Raw genomic sequence first — 17,661 nt, forward strand, 5'->3', positions numbered from 1 at the left:
AGTGCAATACACTAATTAAAGTTGGTGAGATTTGGGTGGCGATAGAGCTCCCTGGAACATCAGGCTCCAGACGGCCACACCAAAAGACTATATTATAATATAACAGGGTATTTTAGTTTGGTTTTGACAATCCAAGACACAGACATACAAAAGACTTTGTTGACTTCTGCTTAGATTTTACTTATTGAGTAAAACTTTATTGACACACAATTCGAAATTTTACAAAATACGTATTAAACAGATCAATCTACATTTTGTTATCATGTGTCTGGGCAGTCGTACTCCCTTGATCTCCCCTGAAACATTAGGGGAGATTTAGGATTTACCTAAAACTAAATCTGCCCTGTGTACCCCTAGCAACCAATCACAGCTCAGCTTCTTTTTTTTTTTTTATTGTACTCTTGAAAGTAAAAGCTGCAATATGATTGGTTGCTACAAGTTTTTCTTTTAGATGGTTTCCTGGAGGCAGCCATCTTTACCAAGGTAACCTGCCTGGGTCATTGGGCTGGGCTTTAGGCCGTTGTAAAACCTTCAGGCTTGCTTTACACTGTTGTATCACAAAGTAGGAATTCATGGTCGGCAAACCTCTAGAATCATAGTCTGATGGCCGAGTAGTTAGGTATCAATAAATACCAAATTCAGACCTGGAGTTGGAAGTAAGTTGTATCTAAAGAGCAAACCAGGACAGAGATAAGGTAAAGGCTTATTCACACTGGCATTTTTTCTAAACATCTGCTAGCCCTCAGATAATACAAATGAGTGTACTGCTTGTATTCTCAGTGTGCGGACCAAGCAGATCCCAGACTGTACACTGACGTGCTAAACTTGTCTGGAGAATCAGACTAGAATAGGACATGCTGCAGTTTGCTTCACACACCTACCGTCTGGGTGAATGAATTGATGTGTGTATGGTACCGTATACTGGCAATGGGTCTGTGTGCTGTCCGAGTTTTGGTCTGTACACATTTGTGAATCACTGCCATGTGAATAATGGCATAACTGAGGCACAGGTTTTCATAGTTACATGATGTAGCCCTGAGTGATAGAATACTAGTATGTAATGATGTACATAGTTACATAGTAGATGAGGTTGGATAAAGACATTAGTCCATCAAGTCCAACCTATAACCCTACAATCCCTACAGTCTTGATCCAGGGGAAGGAAAAAACCCCATGAGGCTCATGACAATTGCCCTATTTCAGGGGAAAAAATTCCTTCCCGACTCCAAATCTGGCAGTCAGTATAAAAACCCTGGATCAGCGAGTCCTTAAAATCTAGAGTCCATAACCTGTTATATTATTCTCTTCAAGAAAGGCATCCCAGCCCTCTTTGAACTTGTTCAGTGAATCCGCCATCACCACTTCCTGGGGCTGAGAGTTCCAGAGCCTCGCTGTTCTTACTGTGAAGAATCCCCTTCTATGTTTCTGGTGAAACCTTCTCTCCTCCAGACGTAGAGGGTGTCCTCTTGTTACTGTCACTGGTCTAGGAGTAAAAAGATCCTTAGAAAGTTCTTTGTATTGTCCCTTCATGTATTTGTACATTGTTATTAGATCTCCCCGTAGACGTCTTTTCTCTAAGCTGAATATCCCCAAGTTTGTTAATCTATCATTGTACTCCAGTCCACCCATTCCCGTCTTTGCACTTTTTCAAGTTCACTTATGTCTTTCTTGTATATCAGGGCCCAAAATTGTGCACAATATTCTAAGTGTGGCCGTACCAGTGATTTGTATAGAGGCATAACTATGTCCTTGTCATGAGAATCTATATCTCTTTTGATCATCCCATAATTTTATTTGCCTTGGCAGCAGCTGCCTGACACTGGTCATTAAAGGTAAGCTTGCTGTCCACCAAAATCCCTAAGTCTTTTTCATTGGCAGTCTTACCCAGTAATTTACTATTAAGTACATAGTCATACATTTTATTATGTAGGTGGCATATTAAAAAAGTTATAGCCCATTATTAGTAGCCCATCTGTGGCATCCTGAGTATGGCATGTCTTCTGGTTGTTGGAAATCTTTCATGTCACATGATCTACATTTAGTAATATACTGATAAATAGCCTTCCTTTCGTGTGCGATTACAGAAAACACAAAGGTTCAGGTAAATTTACATTCTCGAACAATATGCCCTTGCTAAAAACATTATTGCCAAGAGGAAGTGATAGGAGAATAATGGTTTGTGGCAATAGTGCGACCCGTATCAGATTTTATCTGCAGTGGGTCATATTTCTACTTTTCAGTGAAGCATATCCAGGCATTGTTGTTTCACCATGTTAATGGGAAAGTACAATGTTATAGAAAAGTCACAAAAGCAATCCTTGTCGGTTATTGGTTACAACATATTAATGTCATAATGTGACATTCCCTATTGGGCCGCTCATTTGTGAGTCTGAGCTGAGATTGAATAACAAGCAATGGCTCTTCCTGCAGCGAAATGGATCCATCTATGTAATAATTCTCAATAAATGGACTTCACAGCAATTCTCTTGAATAGCCTTGTAATACTATAGCAGCCACTGTGGAAAAAGATAAAGAAATGTCCCCTGCCAAAATCAGAAGGTGCAAGAAGGCGGCATTGCAAAGGTTTAAAGCCACAGATTAAATCCCGCAGCAATAACTGACACGTCGCAGGTCGCTTAGCACTGTGGGTTCTAAACCCGCATCATGTGGATCAGATTTGTTTACGTCTTATGTACATTGCTGCTACTATAGATGACTAGGTTTGTAGAACCTAACCCACTGTGATTACTGCCTATATGTCTCCAGCCTTAAAGGCGTTTTGCCATTACAGCCACAAATAAGTGTGAGATTGCTGGGAGTCCGACTCCTGGGACCTCCAACAAACAGGGGCCCAAAAGTCCCCATAAATCCTCCCTGGTAATGAAGTATCAGTGCGCTTGAAAGACTAGCACTCAGTTCACTTCTATTGGGCTTCTGGGCCCGTAATCTGGGATCACAACCACCCATGGAGCCCTGGTCATGCAAGCACACTGACACTATATTCACAGGGAAGATGCTGATGGACATCTGGGCCTCATTCTCACTATTGCTGTGGTCTCAGCAGTCAGATCTCCAGCAATTCTGTAACCAGTACTACTTTAATGATTGATTGATTGATTGATTGATTGATTGATTGATTGTTTTATCAGGACAACCTCCTCACATATATCCTGTTAGGGTATATAAATGTCCGAAATTGAGTCCCAAATACAGGAGCCACCTATGTTATCAAGAGAAGATAGTCAATGCAAAGGGTGTCTCCCATTTTTGACAGATCCGGTTTGTTCATGTATTATGCGGTTAAGGCTGGTCTTACCCGACCGTAATGCTTTTATGGTCCGCATGTTGCTGATCAGCAACACTAGTTGCTGATCATCAACATACACTCCGCAGATGCCCGTAAACTGCCGCACTCGCCCATAGAGTTCTATGGGTGAGTCCGTGCAGTGCCGTGAATTGCGTCCATTACGGACATGTTCTAAAAAGTGTGGACCTCGGTTGCGGCCCAGCACACCACGGACAAAATATCCGGTGGTGTAAGAGGCCACATTGAGTATAATGTGTCCGCAAATTGAAAACTCTCAATTGCGGACCATTTGCGGTCTTAAACTACGGTCGTGTAAGACCACCCTAAGTTCCCCGGAAATTACATAAAGCCAACCTAAAACTGTGTTTCTATACAGTCACCTCCTGAAGAATGACTGAATCTCTTGTTACCATCAAACGTATCCAGGTTGAGTACAAGTTCAGCAGACTGTTCTGTCAGAGTAGTAAAGTAGCTGGTTAATGTGACTAACTACAGACGTCAGTGACTAATTGTATGTGGGGTTAATATTGTAGCCAAGACACCTGTTCAAACAAATAAGAGTTTTTTTGTTTCCTGGTAAAGCACCGCGCTGACTCTCTGTTTCCTGTTATGTGACAGGTCAGAACTTGGAAACTTCTTGCTTGTCCTTGCATTTTTCTCAAATGGAAACCAGTCATATGCATCAATGTGTACTACACAATCAATATTTTGTCTAGTAAAAGGTATTTGTAACTAGGACATAGGGTAGTTGTTCTTAAACCCAGTCCTTCAACCAATTCAAGCAGCTGCTGCTCCAACCTGTAGACCTGGAGAGGAGATCTCCCCCAAACAAGCAGTTGATCTAACAATGCATGATTTGATGGATGCAACCACCAGTACAATTCAAGTCACCTAGATCATCAAATTTACAATGGCAAATTTACAACCACAAACTAAAATGTATTTTATTGGCATTTGTGATAGACCAACACAAAGTAGCAGATAATTGTGAAGTGGAAGGAAAATGATACATGATTTTCCAAATTTTAATCAAATAAAAATATGAAAAGTGTGATGTGCAAAAGTATTCAGCCCACTGTACTTTGAGACCCCTAAATCAGATCCAGTGCACACAGTTGCCTTCAGAAGTCACTTAATTAGTTAATAGAGTCCAGCTGTGTGTAATGTGGTCTCAATATAAATACACCTGTTCTGCGAAGGCTTCAGTGGTTTGTTAGAGAACACTAGTGAACAAACTGCATCTTGAAGACCAAGGAACTCGCCAAACAGGTCAGAGATGAAGTTGTGGAGAAGTTTAAAGCAGGGTTAGGTTATGAAAACATATCCCAAGCTTTGAGTGTCCCAAGGAGCACTGTTCAATCCATCACCTAAAAACAGAAAAAGTATTCTACAACTGCAAACCTACGAGGACATGGCTGTCCACCTAAACTAACATATCAAGTATGGAGATCACTGGTCAGAGAGGGAGCCAAGAAGCCCATGGTCACTCTGGAGGAGCTGCAGAAATCCTCAGCTCAGGTGGGAGAATCGGTCAACAGGACAACTATAAGTTGTGCACTCCATAAATCTAGTCTTCTTGAAAGAGTGGCAAGAAGAAAACCATTGTTGAAAGAAAGACATAAGAAGTGACATTTGAAGTTTCCCACAAACCATATAGAGGACACAGCAAACATATGGAATGAGGAGCTCTGATTGGATGAGACCAAAGTTGAACTTTTTTGGCTTAAAGGCAAAGTGTGTAGAAAAGTAACACTGCTCATCACCCTAAACACACCAGAATGGGGATTGGGATACATGGTGGTGGCAGCATCAGGCTGTGGAAGGCTTTTCTTCAGCAGGAATATGGAAGTTTGTCAGAGTTGATGGGAAGATGGATGGAGCTAAATACACGGCAATCCTGGAAGAAAACCTGTTGAAGGCTGCAAAATACTTGAGACTGGGAAGAAGATTCACATTTCAGCAAGACAATGACCCTAAACATACGGCCGGAGCTACAGTGGGATGGTTTAGATGAAAGAATATTCTTGGGTTAGAATGGCCGAGTCAAAGTCCAGACCTAAATTCCATTGAGCATCTGTGGCAAGATATGAAAATTGCTGTTCACAGACGTCTCCTTCCAATCTGGCTGAGCTTGAACTATTTTGAAAAGATGAATAGGCAAAATCTCAGTCTCTAGATAGCCAAAACTGGTAGACATACCCCAAAAGACTTGCAGGTGTAATTGCAGCGAAAGGTGACTCTACAAAGTATGGATCTAGGGGGCTGAATACTTTTGCACATCACACTTTTCAGATTTCTATTTGATTAAAATTTTGGAAATCATGGATCATTTTCGTTCCACTTCATAATTAAATCAATGAAAATCTAAATAAAATATATTTAAGTTTGTGGTTGTCAGGTGACAAAATGTGAAAAAGTTCAAGGGGTATGAATAGTTTGCAAGTTACAACTCATTCCAAGGGTACCAAATCAGCCTCCAAAACTTGTTGTACGGCAATACATTTTGATATATGAGAGATTTGGATTTTTTTAAAAAATTTCCTGGTGGTTGTGCTCAATAAATCCTGCAGCTTTGGATTTATTGCATTTGAGGATTTGCCAGTTGTACAGCTTACACGAGAATAATACACGAGAGTAATACACGAGAGTAATACTGGCTTTTTTTGTCATGGTAAGGGAGGCAGACACATTTCACCTATCTAACCAGATTCCATCCAGTGTTAGCTGCACAGACAGGTTCCTGGTTGGCGGGCTCTCATGATTGCACTGCCTATCCTGAAAACTTTCTGCCTCTGCATAAGCACGTCACTGTAAAGGGAAGACTTGACCTCGGCAGTCCTACCACTAAAACAAAACATCCACTAAACTAGATTCCCAGGGAGAGGAGTCGAAATCCCAAGCTGTCAGCTATTTATGAACAAGTTGAATCAGCATTTGGAGATGGAGTTGGGTTGTGGGAGTGGAGGAGCGGAGTTGTTGCTTTGGCCTACCTACATTTTAAAATACTAGACTTAAAAAGAAATAAAAAATTACCATATCCACATAGGTTTACGCCAATAGTCTTTGAACATAGTTCAGTATTATCCCATTGACCTGGAAACTGAATAGATTTTAATTCAGTTTTTTAGTTTAGTTCACTTAGCTGGCATTGTAAAGTATAGCGTTTTTGCTTCCTCTACGTGCGGCCTTACCCACCAACCTGAACCCTATCCCTGACTAGTTACTAGTTAGCATCACTAACACTACACTAATCTCCCAATTATAATATTATGATATTTTATAACTTTACACAACACACAACATTTTGTGATAATGTTGGTGAGATATGGAAAAAAATCTGTATGACTAGGTGGGTACAATTTTGACAAGTTCAGGTCCCTATCTAAAATGATGTGGATCCACTTGTGGTATTATCCTGTAGTTTATCTGATTTGACTTAACACTATTTTAATACTTTTTTCAGATTAACATGGAAGTGAATGTTTAAAGGTGATTTCAGAAGTGCAGAACATAGAAAGTGACCTCATCATGGCGTACAACGATGGCGTCTACAACCCTGCTTACCATGACTCCGAAACTCTGCAGATTAACCGGGGGTATGACGACATTATTTTATGAATGATTTTATTTTCTTTCTCATATTTCTAGCTTCTTCTATCACACCAACATGAAACATGGTCAATATATCCATTAGTGTCTGTACTCAGAATGTGCTTTTCTTATCTCACAGAATATAAGTCTCTTATCTCATGCACAGTCCGCCAGGCGGGGGAATTCATCTAGACTGGCGTATTGTATGCCAGTCTTGATGTCCCTTTCAATAGCAGATGATTCATCTGATTTATTACCAGGTCTGCACCTTATCACAAATCAGACAAATCCTACAGGTCTCCCATAATTTACGCCAGATTAACCGCTCCCTTAATACTCTCTATCACAGTTGACATACACTATTTATATGCTTACTTACTTTGCAGTTGGTAAAATAGGGATGTTTGAGTCCCACCGCGGGTCTAACCTGGGCAAGCCTTCCCTGGACACTCCCTGATCTATGCCACTAAACCAACTGGGCCTACTTTGGGACAAGGTTTAGTTAGCTGCTCCCTTTTCCGGGATGGGACTGCTTAAATTTGCTAGGACTGTTGCTGGAAATTAGGGACAGTTTTGTGGAAAGTTTTTGACAGTTGGCAACTATGTATATGTTTTTTTGAGCTAAATCTGGAACTGATGGGATTTTATGTGATTTAGTAACATAAAATGATCCACAAACAGGCCTTCATTCAGGCAGCAGTCATCCTTCCACAACAATCCATATGAAGATGACGATGATGATGTTGGTTATCCAGTGCAAAGGGGAGACTGGAGGGGGAGTCAAGGACCAACAGGGACCAGGATGCCAGTGAATGATGTACAGTTAGACATGGATTATAATCTAGAGATCCCAAGATACCCTCCATCAGTAGATGAGCCATACAACATTGGGCGCTGTAAGTACAAAACCTTTCTTACTGATTCCCAGGATTTCATTATCATAATTTAGACTGCAGATAAAAACAACTGTTAGGGCTTATTCACATGAAATATTGATTTCAGTGGGGCATATTTATGAAGTCTAGTATTCCTCACACCGGCCTTCATTGCCTCGAAGCTGGTGTAGGGTGCGCCTCATTTATGACGAGACACATGCCTTCTCACGCTCCACCGGTGTGTGTGTCTTGGGGAAAATGTTCACCAGCGTGTAACCTGCCCCTGCTTGCCCTTACCCCAACCCATTTTTGGGTAAAAGGAGCTGGTGAAGAATATTTAAAAACATCTTAACGTACAAGACTTACAGTGCCTACAAGTAGTATTCAACCCCCTGCAGATTTAGCAGGTTTACACATTCAGAAGTAACTTGGCATTGTGACATTTGGACTGTAGATCAGCCTGGAAGTGTGAAATGCACTGCAGCAAAAAAGAATGTTATTTCTTTGTTTAATTTTTTTTTTAAATTGTGAAAAGTTTATTCAGAGAGTCATTTATTATTCAACCCCTCAAACCACCAGAATTCTGTTTGGTTCCCCTAAAGTATTAAGAAGTAGTTCAGGCACAAAGAACAATGAGCTTCACATGTTTGGATTAATTATCTCTTTTTCCAGCCTTTTCTGACTATTTAAGACCCTCCCCAAACTTGTGAACAGCACTCATACATGGTCAACATGGGAAAGACAAAGGAGCATTCCAAGGCCATCAGAGACAAGATCGTGGAGGGTCACAAGGCTGGCAAGGAGTACAAAACCCTTTCCAAGGAGTTGGGCCTACCTGCCTCCACTGTTGGGAGCATCATCCGGAAGTGGAAGGCTTATGGAACTACTGTTAGCCTTCCACGGCCTGGACAGCCTTTGACAGTTTCCTCCCGTGCCGAGGCCAGGCTTGTCCGAAGAGTCAAGGCTAACCCAAGGACAACAAGGAAGGAGCTCCGGGAAGATCTCATGGCAGTGGAGACATTGGTTTCAGTCAATACCATAAGTAACGTACTCCACCGCAATGGTCTCCGTTCCAGATGAGCCAGTAAGGTACCTTTACTTTCAAAGCGTCATGTCAAGGCTCGTCTACAGTTTGCTCATGATCACTTGGAGGACTCTGAGACAGACTGGTTCAAGGTTCTCTGGTCTGATGAGACCAAGATCGAGATCTTTGGTGCCAACCACACACGTGACGTTTGGAGACTGGATGGCACTGCATACGACCCCAAGAATACCATCCCTACAGTCAAGCATGGTGGTGGCAGCATCATGCTGTGGGGCTGCTTCTCAGCCAAGGGGCCTGGCCATCTGGTCCGCATCCATGGGAAGATGGATAGCACTGCCTACCTGGAGATTTTGGCCAAGAACCTCCACTCCTCCATCAAGGATCTTAAGATGGGTCGTCATTTCATCTTCCAACAAGACAACGACCCAAAGCACACAGCCAAGAAAACCAAGGCCTGGTTCAAGAGGGAAAAAATCAAGGTGTTGCAGTAGCCTAGTCAGTCTCCTGACCTTAACCCAATTGAAAACTTGTGGAAGGAGCTCAAGATTAAAGTCCACATGAGACACCCAAAGAACCTAGATAACTTGGAGAAGATCTGCATGGAGGAGTGGTCCAAGATAACTCCAGAGAACTGTGCCGGCCTGATCAGGTCTTATAAAAGACGATTATTAGCTGTAATTGCAAACAAGGGTTATTCCACAAAATATTAAACCTAGGGGTTGAATAATAATTGACCCACACTTTTATGTTTAAAATTTATTAAAATTTAACTGAGCAACATAACTTTTTGGTTTGTAAGATTTATGCATCTGTTAATAAATCCTGCTCTTGTTTGAAGTTTGAAGGCTCTAACTTATTTGCATCTTATCAAACCTGCTAAATCTGCAGGGGGTTGAATACTACTTGTAGGCACTGTATAGATCAGATTTTTTAAAGAAAACTGGTGTACAAGGCATAATAAATCTGCCCCAATTTGCATATTTACAGGGCTGTGTTTTCACAGCATTATCTTTGACCGTCATAATGAACTAAGATAGAGCCATGTGAATAGACCCATTGAGATACACGGGTTATATAATAGCCCTGTGATAGCTGTTTCAAAAACAGCCATTGCATGGCCATTAGTCATAATTTTTTTTCACAGTCATTGTTCAATGAGAAAATGGAACAATGACTTAACACCTAAAAACAGAAAAAAATTTCACCGTGTGATGCTCATGGCCCATTTCATATATTTGTGTATAAAATATGACCTGTTAGGGTATATTATGAGTATAGTATATATTATATATTATAGTATATAGAAATTGCCACAATGTTGTATTGTCCTGAAGGGCGTTTTACAATAATGTAATTTTATTTCCTAGTTAACCCTTCATTTGAACCAGATGTGGATTATAGGTCTTCTCACCTCGACCCAGACCAAGATGCAGACAGTGCAATTGATGTTTCAGAAGGGGGTATGTTTACAGATCTACAGTGGACCTGATTTACTTTTACTGTCTAAGGCCTGGTTCACATCTGCGTTCAGGTTTCCATTCGGAAGTCTGCTTTGGGATCCCCTGATCGGAAACTTATACAAATAAAAAATGGTTACCTAGGAAACCTGCGGACCCAATAGACTATAATGGGATCCGTGTGGTTTCCGGATGAAACATGTGGAGAGAAAAGTTCTGCAAGCAGCACTTTTCTCTCCATATGTTTTGTGCAACAACCACACAGACCTCATTATATTCTATGGGGTCCGCGAGTTTCCTTAGGTGCACAGCTTTCTCCACTTGTATCTAAAGGGAGTTACAAAAACAGTGATGGGACATGTGGAAATGCCTGAGAAGTCAGTAATAAGAATACCCCCTTAGCTGCTTATTTCTGCCAAATTTTCTGCTTTTAAATGTTACTCAATATAAAAAAAATTAAATGAGAAAAGCATAGCTACATGAAGGGTCCTGTTTTATCAAAGATTTCCTGTATTGTGAGGAACAAGTTGCAAAACACTGTCTACCAATAAGTATTTGGACACCCATGCAAATGAAGATATCTGTGGTCGTGATGTAGGTCATGCCTTCCACTGTAGGAAACAGCATGGGCATTAGTCGCATACAAGATGCCACAAAGTGCAAAGTTGTCCGATTTTGAGAAAGGGGTAATTGTGGGCTACCACAGAAAAGGTCGATCCTTAAGGGACAAAGCAAGCGAACTGAATTACCCAAAATCGACTGTGGCCTATGTGATTACGAAGTGGAAGGTGAACGGTGATTGTAGGAACATGCCCTGAGTCGGCAGACCCCCAAAACTGCAACCGTCCAAAATCGGTGAAAGAACTTACCTGTCTTCTCCAAGCCGAATGGTATAAAATACCACTAGCCGTCATACAAGGACTTGAGGAAAGCATGCCGCGGAGGGTTAAGGCTGTATTTGCCTCTTGTGGAGGCTCTACCAACTATTGTATATGATTAAATGTTGTTTTTCTATTCTACCACAGGTGTCCAAATACTTATTGGTAGACAATGTATTCATTTGTTATAGTTTATATCAAAAATTTTATTTAAGACACACTTTTAATGACATTTTTGTATCTTACGTAGTTCTAAGGAGACGGTCAATGCGACAGTCTGTGGTTCCAGCACAAGCACAGAGGCTTACAACCATCTCAGTAGACCCCTCGCTGGAGAGGCAGATAGAATATAGCAATAAAAAAGGTGAGTAGTTATGGCCGGATAAACTTGTGTGAATAACGGAAATGGTGCTGGTCACCAAGGATATGTAATAATACAGGATTTAGGATAGGCTATCCATATCAGATTAGTGAGGGTCCGACTCCTGGATCCCCCAGTAGTCAGCTGAGGGAAGGGGCCTTGGTGCTTTCTGAAGTGACATGGTCAGTTTCCTTTACATACATCTTTTTAGTTTATGGTATTTTTATTGTTGGGTGTGATGGGGTTATAAGAAGCTCCAGCAAATATCTGACTACAATGTTGTTTGCAGAAATAAGACTCACCAATAAATTTTAGAGAAAAAAAGGACCAATTGTCCTAAAAGTATCATGCAAGCCCAAGGTGGGGTTAATCAAGCAGTGTTTTTTTTTTTTTTTAAAAATGGTGCAGTTCTTATGGAAGCTTTCACATGTAGGAGAAGGTATGTACACGTTCTTTTTTTTTTTTTTACATTTGCTTTTCTCCAGGTTTTTTTTCCCAGTGTGTAGCTGAGACTAACCAAAATCTTTTACACTTTGCTGGTACTGTAAAACACTGGGATTCTGCAATGTGGGGACATAGCCTTAAAGAATAGTTTTTTATGAATCGCTCTTGGGAATACACCGAATGATGTATGAGCAACTATAAATGAATGGAAAACCCAGTAATCTCACTCCTTATCAGTGCTGTGTGATGTAATGCAATGCTTGCTATTGAAGTATTTATAATCAATACACTTGATGCTATTAACCCTTTCATAACAACATATGGCCAGCTTATGAAAGCGTTATAACAACAGCCATATTCTATACTGATGTATTTCATTACATTTGTCCAAGGCAAGTAGTTCTTATTCTTGCACCTATCGCTAGCCTGTATGTAGCCTGATAACATACCGTACATCTCAGTGGGATTCTTCCTGTTTTGACTATTTTCAGGTTATGAAAAGGAAATAATGTAATATTGCTGTAGCTCTCCTTTTCCTGACCAACACAGAGCATTGTTCTGAAAGTGAAAAATCCCTGTGGTGGTCATTTACAGAGATAATACAGAGGAAAACCATGCTGGCCATCGTAAATAACTTACCGGAGGTTATGATGGTGTATGGAACAAAATATTTAAACAAAAAAATGTGACCTGCTAAAATATTGCTTCTATTTATTTAGGGTACGTAACCCTCTTCTTAGATAGTGATATTAAAAATGTAGCGCCTGGCTAAAGATATAAATAAAATGGCTAAATACAGTACACTTTAGAGGGATACATTTTAGTTCACTCCTCCAAGCTCTGATTCTTTCTGTATAGCCACAATAAACTAAACATATACAGATTGTAGGGAAAAGAGGTAATAATTGTTTCCTCCCTCTATGAACTTCCCCTATATCTTACTGTCAATCTGTATATATCACACTGCTTATGACGTCCGCAGTGTTGGTATACCTATATAAGTACACAGATTAGGGATTTTTACAGATACACCTGTAAATACGGGGAGTTATACAGATCTATCGTCGGAACGAGGATATGTTGACTACACTCCATTCCACACAATCATGTCTTAGCTCCTTACCCAGTATTCAGTGTTCTGTTACCACCATCCCTCTGTTAAGTCAGTGTCTTAGTCCGATAGGGTCGGTCATTGGTAGCTATATATCCAGCTAACTTGCATTGGGAGTCTATGCTCTGTTGCGTCCACCTAAAGTATTCTATCCTCCTTTTTAACCCTACGCGTTTCGCCTATGTGTCAAGGCTCATCAGGGGTTTCTATGGTGGATATATCATTTGCAAGTTCTCATCTCTCCCTAGAGTCTAGGGCAAACAGGCGACCACCGTCTAGTGACGCCGCACTGATGCCCTGTTCGGTATTGAATGACCGCAGTCGCGGCTGTCTCTGCAGCGCTTGATATAGCCTAGCGCTATAGAACAATGCCTCCCACTGGGCGGGGTTTTGATCTCGCTTCTACTCCAATCACGCGATGCCACCGCACTGCTCTGTGTTAGAAGCTACACGTCATGATCCGCCCTCCCCCAGTGGAGGCGTGGTTGTCGGAGAATACGGCGGCTGTTTAAAAAGAGGCAATAAGATTACGGTAAGTACTCTGTTATGATCGGCTGTCCAAACATTAGAGAACCCTTCTCTAAAGGATCCTACAGTAGTATTATGTCTTTTATGTACATCTTAATGGAGAATCCATATATATCCCATATGTACTCGATGTATTATAACCACCCATTACTTATCAAGGATCCCATATCCATAATACTTTGTTTCTCATATGTATCGACATCTCCCTATAGATATTTTACATATACTGGTATCCAATGCATGTTTTTGAGTGTTTATTAGTTCATCCTGAACATAACAGGGTTGTTGATTACGCCTGATGCATATGTACTCCATTTTAACATTTGGAATCCCGTGCTAAACATATCTTCAACATCACTCCAAAATGATGTCCACCAACTCTTATTCATCCTGCATAGATTTCAATCTGTTATAGTTAGCATATGTTAATAAAGAAACTCCATTCTTTGTTGCATTTTGATTTAATATCTAATTGTATTATATTTTAATAAACACCTACATGCAACCTGATTGCGGTTTTTGTTGCGTTTTTATTGAGTCTTGTTCTATACCTATAGGAAACACGACTATCTCTATGTTGTTATACTATTATAAAGTGTCTATCCTTTCTATATCTAATTTATATAGATACTCCTCTAATATACATTATCTATTATGGTTACCTTATAAAAACTAAGGGTATCCAGATATAGGTGATTAATATGGTTTTGTATTATGGGGACTCTAAATGATTCCATTATTGATGTCTCATATAGACGTATTCCTGAACTTTTGAAATCAGCAGTTCCAGTCCTGGTTTTTTTTTTCTTGTGGCTCTAAATCCTAATTGATCTTACTACTAGTATTTTTGAAATCACCAGTTCCAGTCCTGGTTTTTTTTTGTGTTACATGTGGATCTATATCTTCATTGATGTTACTACTACTACATAGATCACATCAAAAAAGAATGGAAAGATAATTCTTCATTTAGGCCGTTTGGATTCAGTGTGTTCAAACGATAAATCCAACGGCTTTCCTGCTGAAGTATCCTTCTTTCATAATTGCCACCTCTTGGTGACGGCTCTACTTTTTCCAGTACCAAGAAACGAATGCTTCCCGGTTCTCCCAGATGGTAAGTATTTACATGATTGGCAACTGGAGTATCCGATTTCCTATTTATGTCACCAATATGTTCAAGAATACGTCGCCTCAATTCTCTATTGGTTTTTCCTACATACTGTTTTGTACAGATACAAGTCATTAGGTACACCACACCTTTTGTTTTGCAATTAGCCAGACATCTGACCGGAAACGACTTATCCAAAAATTCATTCCTATATGTTCTGTTTAGGTCTATGTAATCACACGCTCTACAGGTACCACATCTTTTGGTTCCCTTGCTTCCACTCCTACCCAGCCATGTTTCATTCCTCACTGGTACATAGTGGCTATGCACCAGTTGGTCCTTAAGATTTTTACCTCTCCTGAATGTAATTTGAGGTTGTGTGCCTATACATTCCCCCACATCTGGATCTAGGCCTAAGATATTCCAATATTTTTTCAAAATTGCCCAGATCTGACTATTTGCACAATCATATGTGCCAATTATTCGAGTCTGTTCCATCTCATCTCTTTTACGTGGTACTAGGAGAGATGTTCTTTCCTGTGTTCTGGCATAATGATATGCCTGTTTCAGAATGTCATGAGGGTAACCCCTTTCTCTGAATCTTTGTCTAAGGTCATCGGATGCTCTTTTAAATTCCATCTGTGTTGAGCAATTTCGACGCATTCTTAAATATTTTCCCTTTGGTATGCCTCTACGCAGAGGTGGGGGATGCCAACTGGACCACTTCAGAAGGCTGTTTGTGGATGTTTTCTTTCTGTGTACTTTCGTAGATAGGCGACCATCCGGTCCCTTGGTGATTAAAAGATCAAGAAAAGCAAGTGATGTTTCGTGTATTTCAAAGGTAAAAAATAAACCAAAATCATTTTCATTCAAAATGGCTACCAGTTCTTTAAATCGTTCTGCTGTATCCTGCCATAGTATGAAGATATCATCTATAAAGCGTAACCAGACTAAAGCTGCGCCCACTCGCGACTCCAAATGTTCCGAGAACACCACGGACCTCTCCCACCAGCCCAGGTAGAGATTTGCGTAAGATGGCGCACAAGGGCTGCCCATCGCAACTCCCCTGAGCTGGCGGAAGAACTTCTGATTAAACATGAAGAAATTGTGCTCCAACACAAAACGTAGGAGGGCGATGGTAAACTGACTGTGGCCGGTGTACTGATTGCCTCGCATGCCGAGGAACCCCTCCACAGCACTACATCCTTTGTCGTGTGGGATTGAACTATATAGGGCCTCGACATCGAGACTAGCCAACAATGTACCCGGTTCACAGGACTACGTGAAGATGTGTGAGAGCATCTTATGTGATACATCAGGATATATGAGATTACCGGCAAACCCGATGAAAGAATATTTGAGAGAATTAAAAATAATTCTCCAGGAAGCAAAAGAGAGGGAGTACATTACACAGGCAGAATTTGACTTCCTTCTACCAAATGCACCACAGGTAGCGACTTTCTATACAGTTCCTAAAGTTCACAAGGGGACAACCCCCCTAAAAGCGAGACCAATAGTGTCAGGCATTGATAGCCTGACACACCACGCAAGCATGTATTGTGACCAGATCCTGCGCCCATTCGTGGCCCAATTACCATCATATGTCCGGGACACCACGGACGTGCTCCTCAAACTGGAGGGCATTGTCTGTGAGCCGGGTACATTGTTGGCTAGTCTCGATGTCGAGGCCCTATATAGTTCAATCCCACACGACAAAGGATGTAGTGCTGTGGAGGGGTTCCTCGGCATGCGAGGCAATCAGTACACCGGCCACAGTCAGTTTACCATCGCCCTCCTACGTTTTGTGTTGGAGCACAATTTCTTCATGTTTAATCAGAAGTTCTTCCGCCAGCTCAGGGGAGTTGCGATGGGCAGCCCTTGTGCGCCATCTCACGCAAATCTCTACCTGGGCTGGTGGGAGAGGTCCGTGGTGTTCTCGGAACATTTGGAGTCGCGAGTGGGCGCAGCTTTAGTCTGGTTACGCTTTATAGATGATATCTTCATACTATGGCAGGATACAGCAGAACGATTTAAAGAACTGGTAGCCATTTTGAATGAAAATGATTTTGGTTTATTTTTTACCTTTGAAATACACGAAACATCACTTGCTTTTCTTGATCTTTTAATCACCAAGGGATCGGATGGTCGCCTATCTACGAAAGTACACAGAAAGAAAACGTCCACAAACAGCCTTCTGAAGTGGTCCAGTTGGCATCCCCCACCTCTGCGTAGAGGCATACCAAAGGGACAATATTTAAGAATGCGTCGAAATTGCTCAACACAGATGGAATTTAAAAGAGCATCCGATGACCTTAGACAAAGATTCAGAGAAAGGGGTTACCCTGATGACATTCTGAAACAGGCATATCATTATGCCAGAACACAGGAAAGAACATCTCTCCTAGTACCACGTAAAAGAGATGAGATGGAACAGACTCGAATAATTGGCACATATGATTGTGCAAATAGTCAGATCTGGGCAATTTTGAAAAAATATTGGAATATCTTAGGCCTAGATCCAGATGTGGGGGAATGTATAGGCACACAACCTCAAATTACATTCAGGAGAGGTAAAAATCTTAAGGACCAACTGGTGCATAGCCACTATGTACCAGTGAGGAATGAAACATGGCTGGGTAGGAGTGGAAGCAAGGGAACCAAAAGATGTGGTACCTGTAGAGCGTGTGATTACATAGACCTAAACAGAACATATAGGAATGAATTTTTGGATAAGTCGTTTCCGGTCAGATGTCTGGCTAATTGCAAAACAAAAGGTGTGGTGTACCTAATGACTTGTATCTGTACAAAACAGTATGTAGGAAAAACCAATAGAGAATTGAGGCGACGTATTCTTGAACATATTGGTGACATAAATAGGAAATCGGATACTCCAGTTGCCAATCATGTAAATACTTACCATCTGGGAGAACCGGGAAGCATTCGTTTCTTGGTACTGGAA

General features: G+C 41.0%; 1 protein-coding gene across 1 annotated transcript in view; it reads left to right on the forward strand.

Moving 5' to 3' along the window:
- TMC5 (transmembrane channel like 5) overlaps positions 1 to 17,661 on the forward strand; it is an 87,214-nt gene that overhangs the window by 20,936 nt on the left and 48,617 nt on the right. The window contains exons 2-5 of the mRNA XM_075285541.1: positions 6,771 to 6,903; positions 7,580 to 7,794; positions 10,186 to 10,278; positions 11,404 to 11,517. Coding sequence (XP_075141642.1) covers positions 6,836 to 6,903; positions 7,580 to 7,794; positions 10,186 to 10,278; positions 11,404 to 11,517 — 490 coding nt within the window. The 5' untranslated portion in view covers positions 6,771 to 6,835. The remainder of the gene's footprint in view (positions 1 to 6,770; positions 6,904 to 7,579; positions 7,795 to 10,185; positions 10,279 to 11,403; positions 11,518 to 17,661) is intronic.

This window comes from Leptodactylus fuscus, chromosome 8, assembly GCF_031893055.1.
Source record: "Leptodactylus fuscus isolate aLepFus1 chromosome 8, aLepFus1.hap2, whole genome shotgun sequence".
NCBI lineage: Eukaryota > Metazoa > Chordata > Amphibia > Anura > Leptodactylidae > Leptodactylus > Leptodactylus fuscus.